The following is a 15,698-nucleotide window of genomic DNA, read 5'->3' on the forward strand; positions in this document are numbered from 1 at the left end:
AACTTAATAAATTTCCAACTATCCATATAACCCATACACGAGCTAATATTCCCTATTGGTATGTCAATTGTGTCCTAAATCTTCTGTCAAGTTTACAGAGTATTTTACATAATCAACTTATAAATGTAACATTCCAAAAGTCATAAAAATCCTATAGTAAATTAAGGGCATGTTCATAACACTGAATCTCATAACATCAAGTCAATAAAGAATATGTTTAACTTTCAACCATTCTTGATGTCAATATCAATACATAAATTTTACATACCACTTCCAAATACATATATAGTCATATAAATCCAACTAACACCTACAACAAGGTAATTATGGTAAATTCCATGATAACTTACCCAGAATCAACCCAAAAAAATTGAAAACTCCCCACTTTCCACTTTAATCAACAACCTTTTTCCACTTGATTTTCTTCACCAAATATACAAAATATCATAAATACTCATAAATAAACTATAATACTAACATTAAATAGTCACTTGGATAGATCAACTAACGTATGGACGCTCACAAATATGAAATGGAATATCTAAACGATGTAAAATCATAAAAAAACTCACTTCAATCTTCCCTTTCTCACTCCACCACAAATTTTCTCTCCTGAAAGCTTAAACCTTAAGTGTGGATGATAACAAAGTTGGTGAAAAAGAAGAAGAAGGCTCAAAATGATCTTCAAATGTTAGTTTTGCAAGAAAAGTAAGAAAAAGTGTTGAGATTTTGGAAAATTTTGGAGAATAGAAGCTTGATAAGGAAGAACAAGTTTCTTCATTCTTAATCTATAATGGCTGGCCATGGATGCTAATATGTGGGGGTTCTTTTACCCTTTTTTTATTATGTGAAGATTCTAAAAATCAAGACTTTTATATGGAGAGCATCCTATGAGATTCTTCCAATAGTTGTGTTTGGGGACCCTCCTAACCTTGTTTGCCATTAGTGCCAAGAGGTTCATGAGATTACATTGTATGCTTTGAGGGACTATCATGTTTCAATACCCACTCTTATTTTGACAGGTAGATATGAAGCCATTATTTCTTTTAATGCCTACTCTAGTGCTAATTGTTTGGAATTTTTTATGCGATAATTAAACAGATAGTTATGCCAAGATTTTGTGTACTCCTTTGGGACCTATGGAATGTCTACAATAATGAGGTGCTACAAGGTGGCCTCACTCTGCTTCATGTCGCACTCACATTTCCTTATTCTTTCCATGAAGAATTCAGAGTTCACAATCTTCTAAATAAGTCTATTTTGCCTAGATCACCAAGAGAACATAGATGGTATGCACCTTGTATAGGTTCAATTAAAATCAATGTTTATGCTGCATGGGATAAGTGAGCAAGGTCGCGAGGATTGGATGTGTTGCGCACGATGACGATGGGTTCATCCTCGGTGGTACGACGTGCTTAGTGACTGGCCATTGGGATGCAACATGGGCGAAGGCCCATGTTATCTATCTGGGGCTTGAGTTTGCAAGAGATATGGGCTTTCATAATGTAATTATTAAGTTGGATTGTTTTTTTTTCCTTTTTTGTTATTTCTAAATTTGAAGTTGTAAGACCAGGCTTAACTCATTTGGGTCATTGTCTTCGGTTTCTCTTTTTCAATTCTTTAGCTTTCAATTATGTTACTGGATTTGTCCAATAAGGTAGTCGATAGGATTAAACGTATGATTTGGATTGTGAACATGAAGTCTTGTTTGGAGTGCATTACCCCCAGGAACTTCGTGATCTTATAATGACGGATGTTATTTGATTTAATGAATTTATTGAATGACCTTATCTTTTAAAAAAATTTTGTTGCACTTACTTTGGCATTTTTTTAAGGTAACATTTGTAAACTAGTATTTTAGAATTTGGGACGATTGGCTTGAGGTTAATATTTCATCCAACACTTGGGTGAAATTTGGTTATGTCGGAACACCTTGGTTTTTGACTAAAATATACCATTAAAGAGGTTTGTTCAAAGAATACTTGAGAGTGCGGGTGAATTTGTTACTCTTTCTCCCCTAGTCAAATTGAAAAGGCTTATTGATTTTGTCAATGTCTCTTAGAAAGTTCCCAACCATAGATGATTTAAATTGAATACGGAGAGCTCGTTTGTAGGTAATTCGAGCAAGGTGAGTGCAGGGGCCCTTTTTTAAGACCACTATGGTAATTAGATCGTTGGATCATATCGCCATACCATAGAGCAACTAGTGTTGAAGTGAAACATTGGGCTCTACATGATGCTCTTAGTTTAGCCTGAAAATTTAACATCTCGAACCTTGAAATTAAAGTGGCTGCTACTACTGTGACTTATTTTATGAAAAGTAGCTCTAACTATAATATTTTGCTCTCTTTTGATTGATGGGTGCAGGACACTCATTTGTTTTATAAGTCTTAGCTCGTTGATGCATACCTTTTGTGAAGGGAACAAATGCACAGATGTATTTGCTCGTTTGGGGAGTAATTTTCAACCTTGTTCTCCCTCGAATAATATTGTTGTTAATGACTTGTTTCATTTATGCTCTAACCCACCTGGTTGCTTAATTCATCTATTGTCAAATGATGCCTAATGGACAATTATGAATCCGACTTTAATTTAGTTTTTATTAAAGATCATTCCCTTTTTCTACCAAAAAAATGGATTTAGATTTTTAAAATAGTGTAAATTGAGTAATAAACTATTTAGAAATGTAACATGCAAGATCATTTCTCAAATTCATGGATTTGCTAAAAGTCTATTTAGTAATGATTTTGAAATCCTTAACAATATTGTTGGATTTGACAAATTCATATTTTTATACTTTTCTAATTATATTGTATTGAACCTCAGCTGGTTTGTCCACTTCATTCTTACCATTTTGATACATGCACGAATTGGGTGAAATTTTATTAAATTTCATTCATCGACTTTTTTGATGAGATCCAAGTCTTTTTGGGTTAAGATGTCTCATAGCATTCGAAGATCTATCTCTTAGCTTCAAAACGCACTTTGAATCACTCAATTTCGAGTTCGAGAGCTCAAGTTATGACTATTTTAGTGAAGACTGTGCGAACAAAATTTTTGAACGAGATTATTACGGAAATTACGAGTTTCAGGCTTTAATTCTAGTTTAAATCATATTGGGTTAGATTTTTAGTATTAATTTTTATTATATATAAATCTAATATTGTATTTATTAGGACTTGTTATTTCATTATTTATTTATTCCAAATTATATATTTTTTTAAGTATTTTTAGTTTAATTTAAAATTACTTCTTGTTTAGTTTAATTAGAGTTTCAGTATAATTGAAAGTTTTATTTGGATGTAGTTAGCTAGCCTATATAAAGGCCTCTTCATTGTACACAATCGATATAATTCATTCAGCAACTTTTTTTTTTGAGTTAATAAAATTCTATTTGAGTTTTTCTCTTCAAGAATTTCTCTTGATTATCTTTTCAGATTGTGGGGACAAAGTTTTCAGGTTGTGAATTCATCTGGTTTTCAAGGCTCCTTAAGATTTCTGCACGCCACTTCCCATCTTTTTCATCTACCTTATTTCGTTTCTTTATTATTTTGTTCTTGCTTAGTTGTTTCTAATATTTGATTTGGATTCCTTATTCTTTTTCTATTTTAATTATTTGTTTTAATTGCTACCTTTTTAATTATTAAATTTGACTTGAATATGTTTGCATTTCAGGTTGTTTTGAACTTTGAGTTCTCCTTCATTCATCTAGAGCCTTAGACCAAATCCACGACTTGGACAAATTTACAATCCTATTCCACGCGCATCCTTATCACATTTACATAATAATTGAAATCTAAATCCAAAATTTCAAATCTATATTACTGAGCATAAACAATTTTTTAACATTTGCGACATTGACTCTCCTCACATCTCAAGTATCATATTTTGACTCATCAAAAAACAAATTTGCATTAACGAATGCTTGATGAGTGAAGTGGTTCAAAGAGGATCCATTATCCGTAACTAATATTAAAGGACATATTGTATATGTTCTTAACTCATATTGACCTCCACTTCTTACCCAAGGCAAGTAGTCTAAGTTGATGCTAACATACATAACCAAATGTAGACATCATCTCACACCTTTTAACTTATATTTAGAAGAATTGAATTACACATACCAGACACTAAAACGTTATCTTGAAAATGGCTTTTGGCTCTTCCAAAAATTAAAGATCATTAAATTCGCCTCATGATCTACGAATATAATTATTTATGAATTAAATATTTTTCAATTAAAATGGATTGTATTACCAACTTAATTGGAAATGGAGAGGTCAGATAATTGCCACCACTTATTAAGGCAAACTACACAAATCGTCACTCAATTGTACTCGTGTCTTGTTTTGATCATCTAACTTTAAAATTTTTTTAATTTAGGCACTAATGTTTGAATTCATTCATATTTTGGTCACCTACCGTTAAATTGATAATGAAAAGTCTTTTTTCAATTGATATAATAACACATATAGTCCCCAACACTTACATAATCTATCAATTTTATCCTAATTCTAAATAATTTAATAAATTTAACCCTTCACATTTGCAAATTCTATCAATTTAATCCTCAAACTTTCTAACCAAAATTTTCAATTTTTAAAATAAAGACATCTCATGTCTATAAATTTGTAAAACCCCAAAAAGAACAAAAATAATTTCTCTCAACTAACAAGTCGTTTTCCAAGTCAATTTTAGTTATTTGTTTTTCTAAAAAAAAAAGAGACATCCCACATTTATAAGTTTTAATTATTTGCTTGTAATCTTTAAATCCACAATAAACAATACAAATCAATAATAATTTGATTTAGTTTCAAATCATTTACCAAATTACTTAAAACTACAAGTGAAATTTTTAAAAAATATTAAATTATTTATATAATTTTATTATATTTTCTATTTTAAAATTTATATAATCTATTACTTTTAATGATGTTTAACTAATTTCTAGCACTAATTTCATAAAATATATAAACAAAAGAGTCATGTGCGAATTAAATAATTTCAACTATAAATAAAACAATTAATAGATGTGGAATGCCTCATTTTAAAAGTTAAAGATTTAGTTAAGAAGTTTGAGGATCAAATTAATAGTATTTATAAATTTAAAAGTTAAATTTATTGAATTATTTAGAATTAACATCAAACTTATTAAATATGTAAGCAATGATGTGTTATTATACAAGAACAAATTTAAACATTAGTGCCTAAATTGAAAATTTTTAAAGTTGATTGACCAAAACAGGAACTTTTAGGTGATAGTTTACACTAGAATTAATAAAACAATGCCCCAACTCTAACAAATAGAAGTCCTTTGAAAAAAAGCACACGACATTCAAGCTATACCAGGAAAACAGAGTAAAGCATTCTTCGATGTTAAAGCCTGCCTCTAAATGTAGAAAAACATTAACTATAAATTGGAATAAAACAAGCAATTATGGTTGAAAGTTCAACTTTCGAAACAGCAGCCGTGATCAAAGACAGGAGCAGATGAGCGCTATGATTAAATACTTATTAGATGTCAGACACTGTCATGGTGAGAGTAGAATGCAATCTATGCACATCGACATCCCTTACAAGCAATGCAAACGGATAACCTATCTTCATCACCTGTGCCACTAGAGAGAAGTAAAGCACACACTATATCCTCGGGTCAATAGACTTTGGTGCAAGTGCTGTATGCTTTTCTTAAAAAGAGAAAGAACGAAAGTTTTGTTTGTATACCACAAAAGGCTCTTCATCATCTTTTGGCATCTTGAGAAGGTCCTCCAATCCGGTTCTCACCCTTTGATCCTTCCAGGAAGCATCAGAATCTGGTGACACACTTCTTGCATTGCTAGGATCAGCATTTGGTATTTGTCCCAATAGACTTTGTCAAAGTGCTGTATGCTTTTCTTAAAAAGCGAAAAAGAATAGAAGTTTTGTTTGTATACCACAAAAGGCTCGTCATCTTTTGGCATCTTGAGAAGGTCCTCCAATCTGGTTCTCACCCTTTTGATCCTTCCGGGAAGCATCAGAATCTGGTGATACACTTCTTGCATTGCTAGGATCAGCGTTTGGTATTTGTCCGGTAGATTTTTGTTTGATAGCCTTGTCTTGCACCACAGCAGAACTGCTAGACTCTGATTTACTTTTGTCTTCACCCGGTTCACTAGCATTTTGCTGAATTTTAGTTATGCTAACTGCCGATTGTTTCTTTGACTCAACAGCGATTTCCTTTACTGCCTCCTCTAGCTTACCTAGTCTCCTTTTTACCTCGAAAAGCTCTGAATCAGGCGCAATTTGTTCCACCTCTTTATCTTTCTCCTCTTCTTCTTGCTTCCTTTTCATTTCTTCTTCTTCTTCGTGCTTCTTTTTCTCCTCTAGCTCCTGAGGTGAATGAAACAGTTTTAGGTGAAAGAAAATGAGCTTAAAGATAGAGACGCAGCGAAAAAGAAAATTTAGTTACCGCTTCCATTTTCCTCATTTCATAGCGAGCATATTGAGCTACCAAGTACACAGCTGTTACAGAACAAATATAATTTTTTAAACCAGCAGTAAACCAAGAGATCTTCCAAATATAAAAGCAACAGATGTTAAGCTTGTTAGTTGAGATACCCAATGAAGGCATGCACGCAAAGAAAAGCTGCACCAAATGGAAATCTAGCCTGAAATAAAATTAAAATATGGAAGCATAAGTCCCCCAACAACTATAGAAAGATGCCAAGAAGTTAACTAAAGCACTAACTATGAGGGAAGACAATGCTTTCACTCAATTGAAATCATTTTAAAAGATCTTGGCCTCTCAGATTAAAGATATGGCGAGTTTGAGAACTTCATGAATAATGCAAGGACTGCAACTCATTCAGAGCATTGAACTGAACATAACAAGAACAGGGACAGTTGGGATTGGATGAAAGATCTATTAATTTACAAAGGAAACCAAATGAAACCCATTTGATTTTTTAATGATAACAAGAAAAATGTGGAATTGAGGAGAACAAAAAGATACAAAGTGCAAACTGTATCATGTATATCTTATCAACTTCTCATCACATTCAATTGTATAACGAAATGCTCCATGAAGAACTTAAAAGCTAAAACTATTCAATTTTAGCAGCCTTAATTTGTACTCCTACCATTGAATTACTCAAGCAAATGCTAAAACAGAGAGTAATACCCAAATTTCTTTTTCTTTGGTGGATGAGTGAAGAGGATCTTAGCAGCAGTCAAGAAGTCAAGATTGTCAAGCTGACGATACGACTCATTGAAAGTGCTCACATTTGATTCAATCTTGCCATCAACAATGTCGATGTTGTTCTTCTTCTTGTTCTTGCCATCTTTGATGCTGCTGCAGAAGGGTCTTGTCTTGAAATGGGTTGAGAATCGAGCACAAATACTTCTGGCGCGAAACATACCAATGCTAGGGACAGTAGCTTATGCAGTCAGGACCATATCATACCCATTTTTAAGCTTGAAACTTTAATTGCTAATAGCAAGTTTTTCTTAGTTCTTCAAGCTCCATAATACTTCATCTATAAAAATGACCAAAAAAAAAGAAGTTGAAGAAATAAAAGGAAAGATTTAAATGAAATGGAAAAAAAATCAATTATTTTTGTTGGTAATGGATTTTGTACTAAGATAGAGAACTTAGAAGAAGAAACAATCAGCAAAGGAACAAAGTTTGTTGCATAATCAGACAGGTTTGTCATGTCACAAGCATTAATCTCAAAAGAAAATAAATAAACAAACTGTGTTGAAAAGGGAAATTAAAATGCGGTGTATAATACCGTATTCAACTCTTAAACACTCTGTTCACAGTTCACACACCATGCCACCTTCGTTGCCCGGACTCGGCAATTTGGGGTGCTGTACCTGAGTCGACGCGATCCGACACGGGGTACGGGTCAGATCCGGAAAAAACCAGCGGACACGGCGGTGGGTGAGAACTGCGATGAGAAGAGAAGAAAAAAAAACTGATTTGTAGAGACGAGAGAGAGGGACTATTAGGGTTAATAAATGCTGTATTTATACGGTTAAACTACTCAGTTGGTCACCCAACTTTTAGAATACTTTCAGGTTGGTCATTTAAAAGAAATTCTTGCAATTTTGTCACTAAATTTTTAAGGCATCTTCATTTTAGTCGCCCAAATATTAAATCTAAAAAGGCAGTTGACTGTACACGCAACATAATATGTTTATACTTTTATTTTGATCATCTAACTTTGAAGTTATTTTTATTTTGGTTACTTAAATAAAATTATATAAACATTAAGTATTTAAAGGAAAAAGTTATAGAAATAAAAGTAATGCAGTATGTAGACACCTAAATCTATTAGGACAATCAATTTTGAACTCACTGGGCATCGATTTTATTGAATTAGAGGGTTATATTTAAAATTGACTCTTTTAAGCTAATTCAATAACTGAGTTAAGTCTTACTTTGATTTTAGAATTAAGGTTAGGGTACATAAGCTTAATTTCTTTTTAAATTGAGTGGATAAACTGAACTTTTGATAATTGAAATTTGACCGTTCATGGTAAGTTTAAGTTGGGTTTATCATTGAATAATGTTGGAAATTGATGATAATAAATAAACGTGAAATAGAGATGAGATTGAACTCTTTTCCTAATTTGAGCTTGATTTCGTTTTTGGTTCAAAATTACTACAACTCGAATTTTTTAATGCAAAATTTCTATTTTAAAAGTCAATTATCTGAATCAATGTTATACAAAATGAAGTAGCTCAAGCTTATTGTATCAGAGAATTGGCGTAGTTAGCTAATTTATTACTTGCTGGAATTCACACAATGCCCGAACCTGATGTCCAACAGATTGCATGGCTATGCCTGAGAGTGTTGTTTTTGACATAAAAATGGCAGTGCTGGCTGCTGATTACTGTCCAATATAGGTACAAAAAGATACATCTTTGAAGATGAGGATGGTCTTTGCAGCGATGGATATATGAAAGGAGTATAATTCACCAATTTGAGTGAAGAAAATAGCTTCTAAAGGAGTGGGTGATCTGGGAATGTTGCTACAATCCAGATCCATCCTCTTAAGATCATTCTTAATGGTTGCAGGAGCCTGGTATCTAAGTTACTACAACTCTTCATTTTTCTTAAAATATCCGTGTCTGATATATATTTGGACATAAGCATGAAGATATGATACTCCAAAGACCCTCCAAGTACAGGAAAATCCTTAAAAAAAACTGAACATACCCGTGTAGGACACATACCCGTGTCTGACACGCAACCATGTGCTGGTAACATAGCTTAGCATCGTAGCTTAGGCATGCCTGCAATAAAGCCAATACCTTCCAGGGAGATTTATGAAAAAAGTAGCTCTAGGTCAACAGGAGCTAAATTTATGAAATATGAAAAGAATCAGAATAAAATTTGAACAAATCTAAGATGTCTTAATCTGATAAATATAGTTTTGTTCATAATATAACATCACAATCCAACTGCATTGAAGATGAAGACATTTTACTATAATAAATCTAGTTAGACCACAGTTTAGAAGTATTACTGATGGGTGCTACAATTCAATATATTGAGACTCCCCAATACATTTGTAACAAGAAGAGGTAATTTTGGAAGGTCGGTTTTGGATAAGACTTTCATGTTTTCAAAAAAAAAAATCCGCAATACAAACATTCCTGACAACAAATTATTCACAACAGTTTTGATTAAAGAATGGTGTGCTTGCAAAATCTTTCAAGTTGACTAATTTATACCCTATCGGGAAATCTACATAAGGCTCTAGAAAAAGGGAGCAAAGAAAAGGGGGAGTTTAAACTTTAAAGCACCAGCCTTTATATAGATAGATGGAGGTTACAGCTGAGAAGTTGACCAAACCAAATAATTTCAGGTCTGCTTCGACTGCATCCACTCTACGAAATTATCCAGGATCAATGGCCAAGCAAGGTCCGGATTATAATTACTGAAGTCCGGGAAACTTATCTGTTAAAAACATAAAAAACGGAAATAAGGTAAGCACTTCCTCAATTATTAACATAAGGCGGATCTATTCTACAACAACATATAGAACTGGAAACATCAACCAGTTCCTACCATTTGTATTCTTCAATTTTTTCTGCCAGAGAAAGTGTTGTTGCAAGAACTGGAAATTTTAACCACTAAAGAAAAAGTATACCAAGCGGTTTAGAAATCTCATCCAGCACAAAATATAAAGAAATCTATCAATGAAAAAGAAAAAGTACTCAGAGAAAAGAGCTCTCATGAGCAGGGAATCAATTATAACCCAAAATCTGCAGAAAGAGAGGGCACCCCTTCAGTCTCCTCTCTTATCTTAGGGTGAGTTTGGATGGGCGGTACGTTTACCTGTAGTTAGTGTAAAAACAGCGGTGGCGGTGAGATTAGACACCGTAGTGATACTGTAGCGTGAAACAAAAAGTAAACTAAACGCAACGCACCGCACCCAATCGCCCATCCAAACCCACCCTTAGTCTACAAATATGCCATGGAATTTGTACCGCATACTACCAAATTGCTGTTAATGTCTTCATTTTTGAATGTACTGAATATGGCATCACATTCCCAATAATTATTAACTAAAAGTATCCATTTGAAAGATACTGGTATAATTCAGTCACTCCAGATTTTTTTTTTTTTCTTTCACAAAGTGATGTCTGTGTGAGCATATCTTAAGAAATGCACAGAACTATTCACTTCCCCTATATTTTCTTTTTTAAATAAGGGAACATCTACACATGGGTAACAGAATAGAAAATTCCATGACAAAGATAAACTTTGAGGTACCTCATTGCAGAACCGAAAAAAACCCATCCATTGATCCATGTTTATGACCTTATAATCACTCTGAATCTGCATTAACAACACAAGAATAGTAAGAGGATATTTTCTCTTCCTCTAATCTGGATGGATAACTTAAGAAACATAGCACCACATATATAGCACCACATTAGAAATGGGCAAATTGTTTCCATAATCTAGCATATCAAGTTGTCAGATTCAATGATCATTTCAGCAACCACTTAAAGCTCAAAGATTAAATATAACGTTAAAACAATAACCCTATTTTCCACAGAATATTTTGAAGAGCTCATCAGTATAACAATGTGATCCATATGAATATAGACTGCACAGAATCATTTAACAAAATAGATTCCAAAATCCTAGCAGCTAAAACTGAAATGAACTCACTCCCCCACAATACCAGATGAGATTGTGCACATATAAACAGTAACATCCCGGAAATCAAGAATGTGAAGCATAAACATCTACAATTTCCAAGGTTGCATTTAACAATAGTAGCAACCCACCTTCAAATACTCAATAAAATAGTCAACTTGCGCTCGGAAATGGGATCCTAAAACAAGATCCAGCAATTGACATATGCTCTCTATATCTATACTCTTTTGTTTCTCCTCTGCAGCAGTAAATTTGAGGAAGTCAGGGGGAGTGCTATCAGGAAAAAAAGGTATTTAAGCATCCACACTAGGTATCATAGTATTATCATAATACCTGTCAGGCAATAGCAGAATGAATAGGAATAGAAATCCTCAAAGTTTGATGGTCTCTTGACCTATTTAATATGAGACAGAGCATCAGCACTTTCATAGCATACCCCTCAATTATAGTTCATGTGAAACAAGCCTACTGAATATCATGCATGCTTTCAGATATCAAGTTGTTTAGAATTTTCTACCTCTTTTTCTAGCTCTGGCAGGGCCTTCCTTAATTTACTTACAGTGTCAGCTCTCAGTGCTTTCATTCCTCTTCGCCATTCCTCCTATAAAGGTAAGATTCTAATCCATTTTTGAACATATAATTTAACTAAAAACATATAAAAACACAAAAATACATATATATATTCATAGAGAGCTTGGAATTTAAGGAACAAGTATATTAATTGCGCCAAACATAATGCATCAGCCAACATATATCCATGTTATTATGATACTCTGAGGAATCATAACTGCATTAAGAAGAAGAAACTTCAGTCTACAAAATGCGTTTTTTGTTGAGAAACTAGACATTTTCACAACTCATAGATATAGTGATTAAATCATAAAGATTAGATACTAATCAAATCAACTCAAGATTTAAACAACTAAGTTAATCGGTTGGGGGTAATATTTAAGCTAACAATAGTTAATTTATTAAGGTAAAACATATATATGAAAGCTAGGTGTCAAAAGGCTGTTAAACCACGAAAGTAAAAGGGCTAAGTGTCATCTTAAGGAGATGACAACATTCCCCGCATTGTTCACGGGGCAGCCAACTGTTGTAGGGGGTAAGGGAGTGTGAGATTATTCTAGACAATAGGAGAAAAGAAAGAAAAGGAGGAGTGAGAAGAACAAAGAAAAATTAGAGAGAAAGCTTTACAAAGAATCAGCTAAACTAGAAAGTAAAAAAAGAGAGGCTTAAATTGTGACCTTCAAGTGGTTAAATCCTTAGATTTCCATTCTTATTTGAGTGAGAAAACTATTTTAACCTTTTGCTATTGAAAGGGAGGAGAGAAAAATTGAGAGAAGTCACCTATATTCGGTCAACTAGAAGGGGAAGAAATCTAGCTTGAACCGTGACATTCTACCTTCTTTTCATGAACCTTAACTTTAAACTTTGATGAATTTTTTTATTATTAAGTTTATGTTGTGTTGTTGCCATTGAAGGGGGAGTTTCAATTGAGGATGGTGTAGGAAGAAGTCAAGGATTCATAGTCAAAACACTAAGGGAGAAAGGTAAGGGAGCTAGTTAATCAAGTTGAAGAAAAGGAAGGTGGAACAGTTTAGAAAATTTACTATTCTGTACTGGTTAAAGGCGTTGATAATCTTGAAGAAGAAATCTATCAAGTAAAGTTGTACATAAAAGCAAAGTTAGGACAGCCATTGATATGAATCATGCTTCAATTTTTACTCATGAAGAAGCTCTTCAAATTATTGATACGAATTGGGACAATCATTGATACGAATCTTTAAGAGTCAAGCAGTGAGTTTTTGGACTCACATGGTATGACAATAAATAAAGGACAATCAACCTAATAGTTATCTTATTCAATGAAAATATAATAGACAAAACTTGCCTTTTGAAATAAAAGCAAATGAAGATGGTAAAACAAAAATTCTTACCAGGGTGAAGTATCCTTGTTTTTCTGCTTTCATTTTCCTGCCATGGAAATGTAGCATTTAACACAAAAGCTTAAACTAGAAGTTACAAATGGATCATCAGATGAATCTATGCGAAACTTACCAAGCAAGCATCAAGATCCTAACATCTGTGTGATCAACTTCCATATCAGAACATAAAGTTTCAATCCCTTCTGGGCTGCTCAAATAATGCATCATAACATTACAATGCATTTCAAAAATAGTCAAAAGTACAATGATTTCTATAATGATAACATCAATTTTTAATATCCATCATTTTAAAGATCATATACAAAAAAACATAATTCATTTTTCAACATCAGTATTTTAGCTTTACACAGGAGTCGTTTGATAGTATTAAGAATTTCTAGAAAAAAGTTACTGATATTATTTGTATATGACCGCCTAAACTTATTCCATTATTATTTGGGCACTTCTATTATAAGTTGTTCTAACTCTTCAATTTCCCAAAGCACCATACCTAATTGACATACCTATGGTGTACTAAACTTCCAAGAAAAAACTTAGGAAAGATAACTATATCCTTGTTGGAAACATATCTACATCTAGCACTCACTACAGAGTCCAAGCTACATGGAAGCTAGTGCATAAAAAACCAGTTAGCTTGAATTCTTAGATTTTGGAGCAATTTATTGTCTGATAAAACCCCAAAAACATTTATTCAAATTCCAAAAAAGCTCCTCTTTTTTCAGCACCTCCAAAACTTGTCGCAAGTGAGATATATGTTCTTCCTTGCTTTTGCAACTATTTATTCAGATAGAAATGTACTTGCAAAAGCCTACAAATTCAACATGGGGCTAACAATAAGATCCTTAAAATAGTAAAACCTATACGAATGACAAGTGAGCAAAATTCATATGGTTTAATCACTATATAGGACCTAACTTCAATGATATTGACAGGTGTTTACAAATTTTCAACAAGCAAAACTATCTAGAATATGGTAATCCAATATATTAGTAATTATCAAAATCCACAAGATACCAAAGAAATCTCTCCAAAATTACAAGGTAAGACCAATATCACAAATTGAACATGTGCTACTAAGTACTTACTCAATCATACCAAGAGATGTATTGGCATAAGAATGAAACAGGTTGTCAATCCGTTCCATCTCTTTTGAAGATGCCCTACTTGAAGCTGAGAAATACAGAACAGTGTCAATTCATTTACTACGTAGTCTTACAACAACTTAGATAATAAACTTGAGCAATAAATAAATGTTAAAAGCATTCTAGCTACATCATCTACAATGAGGTCTCAAGTCTCATGCAAGGATTAAGAATTTTATGTCATCTTTCAAGGTAGGCTCAGGTAAATTACATGTCAATGAAGTATTTTAAGAACCAACTATTAAGCTTGTTACGATTGGTCTCCTAGATTAGAGAGTATGCTTGGTTTAACAAATTAGTTTTTGGAACTCAAAAACACTGTATAGTTCTCATGTAAACCCCTATCGCTGAGTTCTGTACCTGTTCTTGCTCTTTGAAATTTCTAAATGCATATTTTTTTTCTGAAAACCCACTGGAGCTTCAAGTCAAATTATTAAGCTTTTGTTGCAACTTGCGACCCTATTTGATGTAAGACCTCCACATGTGCTCCAGAACCAGTTCAGATTGCATATAATCTGCCGCTATTTCTCATTTCAATTAAAAAGAATTGATTACTAGTTGACTTCTACTCCAATGAGGAACTGCTAATTATCTTCTCCTGCTCGTAATTAGAATATCTGCTAGCCATACTTTGAAGTTTGATAGAATCTAAAGCTGAAATCAAACCTGTCCTTTTGTCGTCAGACAAAACAAACAGACAGAGCCGAAGATAGGAAGATTTTCCACTATGTTTAACCCAAGCCGAGAAGCCTCATCTTGCCAACAAGTAGATTATAGATGTAATATATATTGATATCAAGACATAATTTTTATCAGTTAGGCTCAACGATTTCCTTCAGTTGCTTCAACTTCTATAACTAAGCCATGATTTGAAAACCAATTTCAGAGTTAACTACCCTAAGAATGAAGCTATTTTCTAGCCTTAAAATTAACAGGAGTGTTGTGTTCGAAGATTAAACACGAGATTTCGCCTTCCAATCCAGTAATCTAAGGATTTCTCTCGTTGATTTTCAATTCCGTTCAATCATTTTCCCGAAATTAATTTCACACCTACAACCCCAATCTTTCTACTTACTAAACTAAATTTCATGATAGCTCATCGTATCAATCAAATCCACCAAAATTACATAAACGCGCTTTCGTTCTTAATTAAATCATTTTCAAAATCAACCATAAAATTAAAAGAGAGAGGGAGAGAGAGAATTACCGGTGCGAAAGAGATCGGAGGGAGAAAAGTTAATGGAATTGGTTGAATTGGGCTGACCGGCTTTCTTAGATGCAGAGCGACGCATCATAAGCAATACAAGCGAAGCTTCGTCGCTCGACAAGGACGAACAAAATAAAACTTAATAATCTGTCTGCCTACCGCCAATTGGGCAATTGGCCTAACTTTTATTTTACTTTTTTCTTCCGCCTAGCGACACTATTCGTAATTTATTTTAATTTTA

At 33.2% G+C, this 15,698-nt stretch overlaps 2 protein-coding genes across 4 annotated transcripts; both read right to left on the reverse strand.

Moving 5' to 3' along the window:
- Nucleotides 1-5,390: 5,390 nt before the first annotated feature.
- Nucleotides 5,391-7,971, reverse strand: LOC105799170 (uncharacterized). 2 transcript variants are annotated; one of them, XM_012629583.2, is made up of 6 exons: nucleotides 7,770-7,971; nucleotides 7,160-7,514; nucleotides 6,598-6,647; nucleotides 6,449-6,501; nucleotides 5,934-6,369; nucleotides 5,391-5,836 (listed from the first exon to the last, which is right to left on the reverse strand). In XM_012629583.2, exons 2-5 carry the CDS (start codon nucleotides 7,393-7,395, stop codon nucleotides 5,947-5,949), a joined length of 762 nt encoding a protein of 253 aa, XP_012485037.1. In that variant the 5' UTR covers nucleotides 7,396-7,514; nucleotides 7,770-7,971; the 3' UTR covers nucleotides 5,391-5,836; nucleotides 5,934-5,946. The 2 variants fall into 2 exon arrangements, with proteins under 2 accessions (XP_012485037.1, XP_012485035.1); XM_012629581.2 differs by having other exon boundaries at nucleotides 5,391-6,369.
- Nucleotides 7,972-9,379: 1,408 nt separating this feature from the next.
- Nucleotides 9,380-15,632, reverse strand: LOC105799171 (uncharacterized). 2 transcript variants are annotated; one of them, XM_012629586.2, is made up of 10 exons: nucleotides 15,458-15,632; nucleotides 14,194-14,278; nucleotides 13,221-13,295; nucleotides 13,100-13,136; nucleotides 11,677-11,760; nucleotides 11,493-11,553; nucleotides 11,291-11,397; nucleotides 10,767-10,832; nucleotides 10,059-10,123; nucleotides 9,380-9,947 (listed from the first exon to the last, which is right to left on the reverse strand). In XM_012629586.2, coding segments are annotated over exons 1-10 (669 nt in total). In that variant the 5' UTR covers nucleotides 15,546-15,632; the 3' UTR covers nucleotides 9,380-9,946. The 2 variants fall into 2 exon arrangements, with proteins under 2 accessions (XP_012485040.1, XP_012485038.1); XM_012629584.2 differs by lacking the exon at nucleotides 10,059-10,123 and having other exon boundaries at nucleotides 15,458-15,631.
- Between the last annotated feature and the right edge of the window lie 66 nt (nucleotides 15,633-15,698).

The sequence above is a fragment of the Gossypium raimondii genome, chromosome 9, assembly GCF_025698545.1.
Source record: "Gossypium raimondii isolate GPD5lz chromosome 9, ASM2569854v1, whole genome shotgun sequence".
NCBI lineage: Eukaryota > Viridiplantae > Streptophyta > Magnoliopsida > Malvales > Malvaceae > Gossypium > Gossypium raimondii.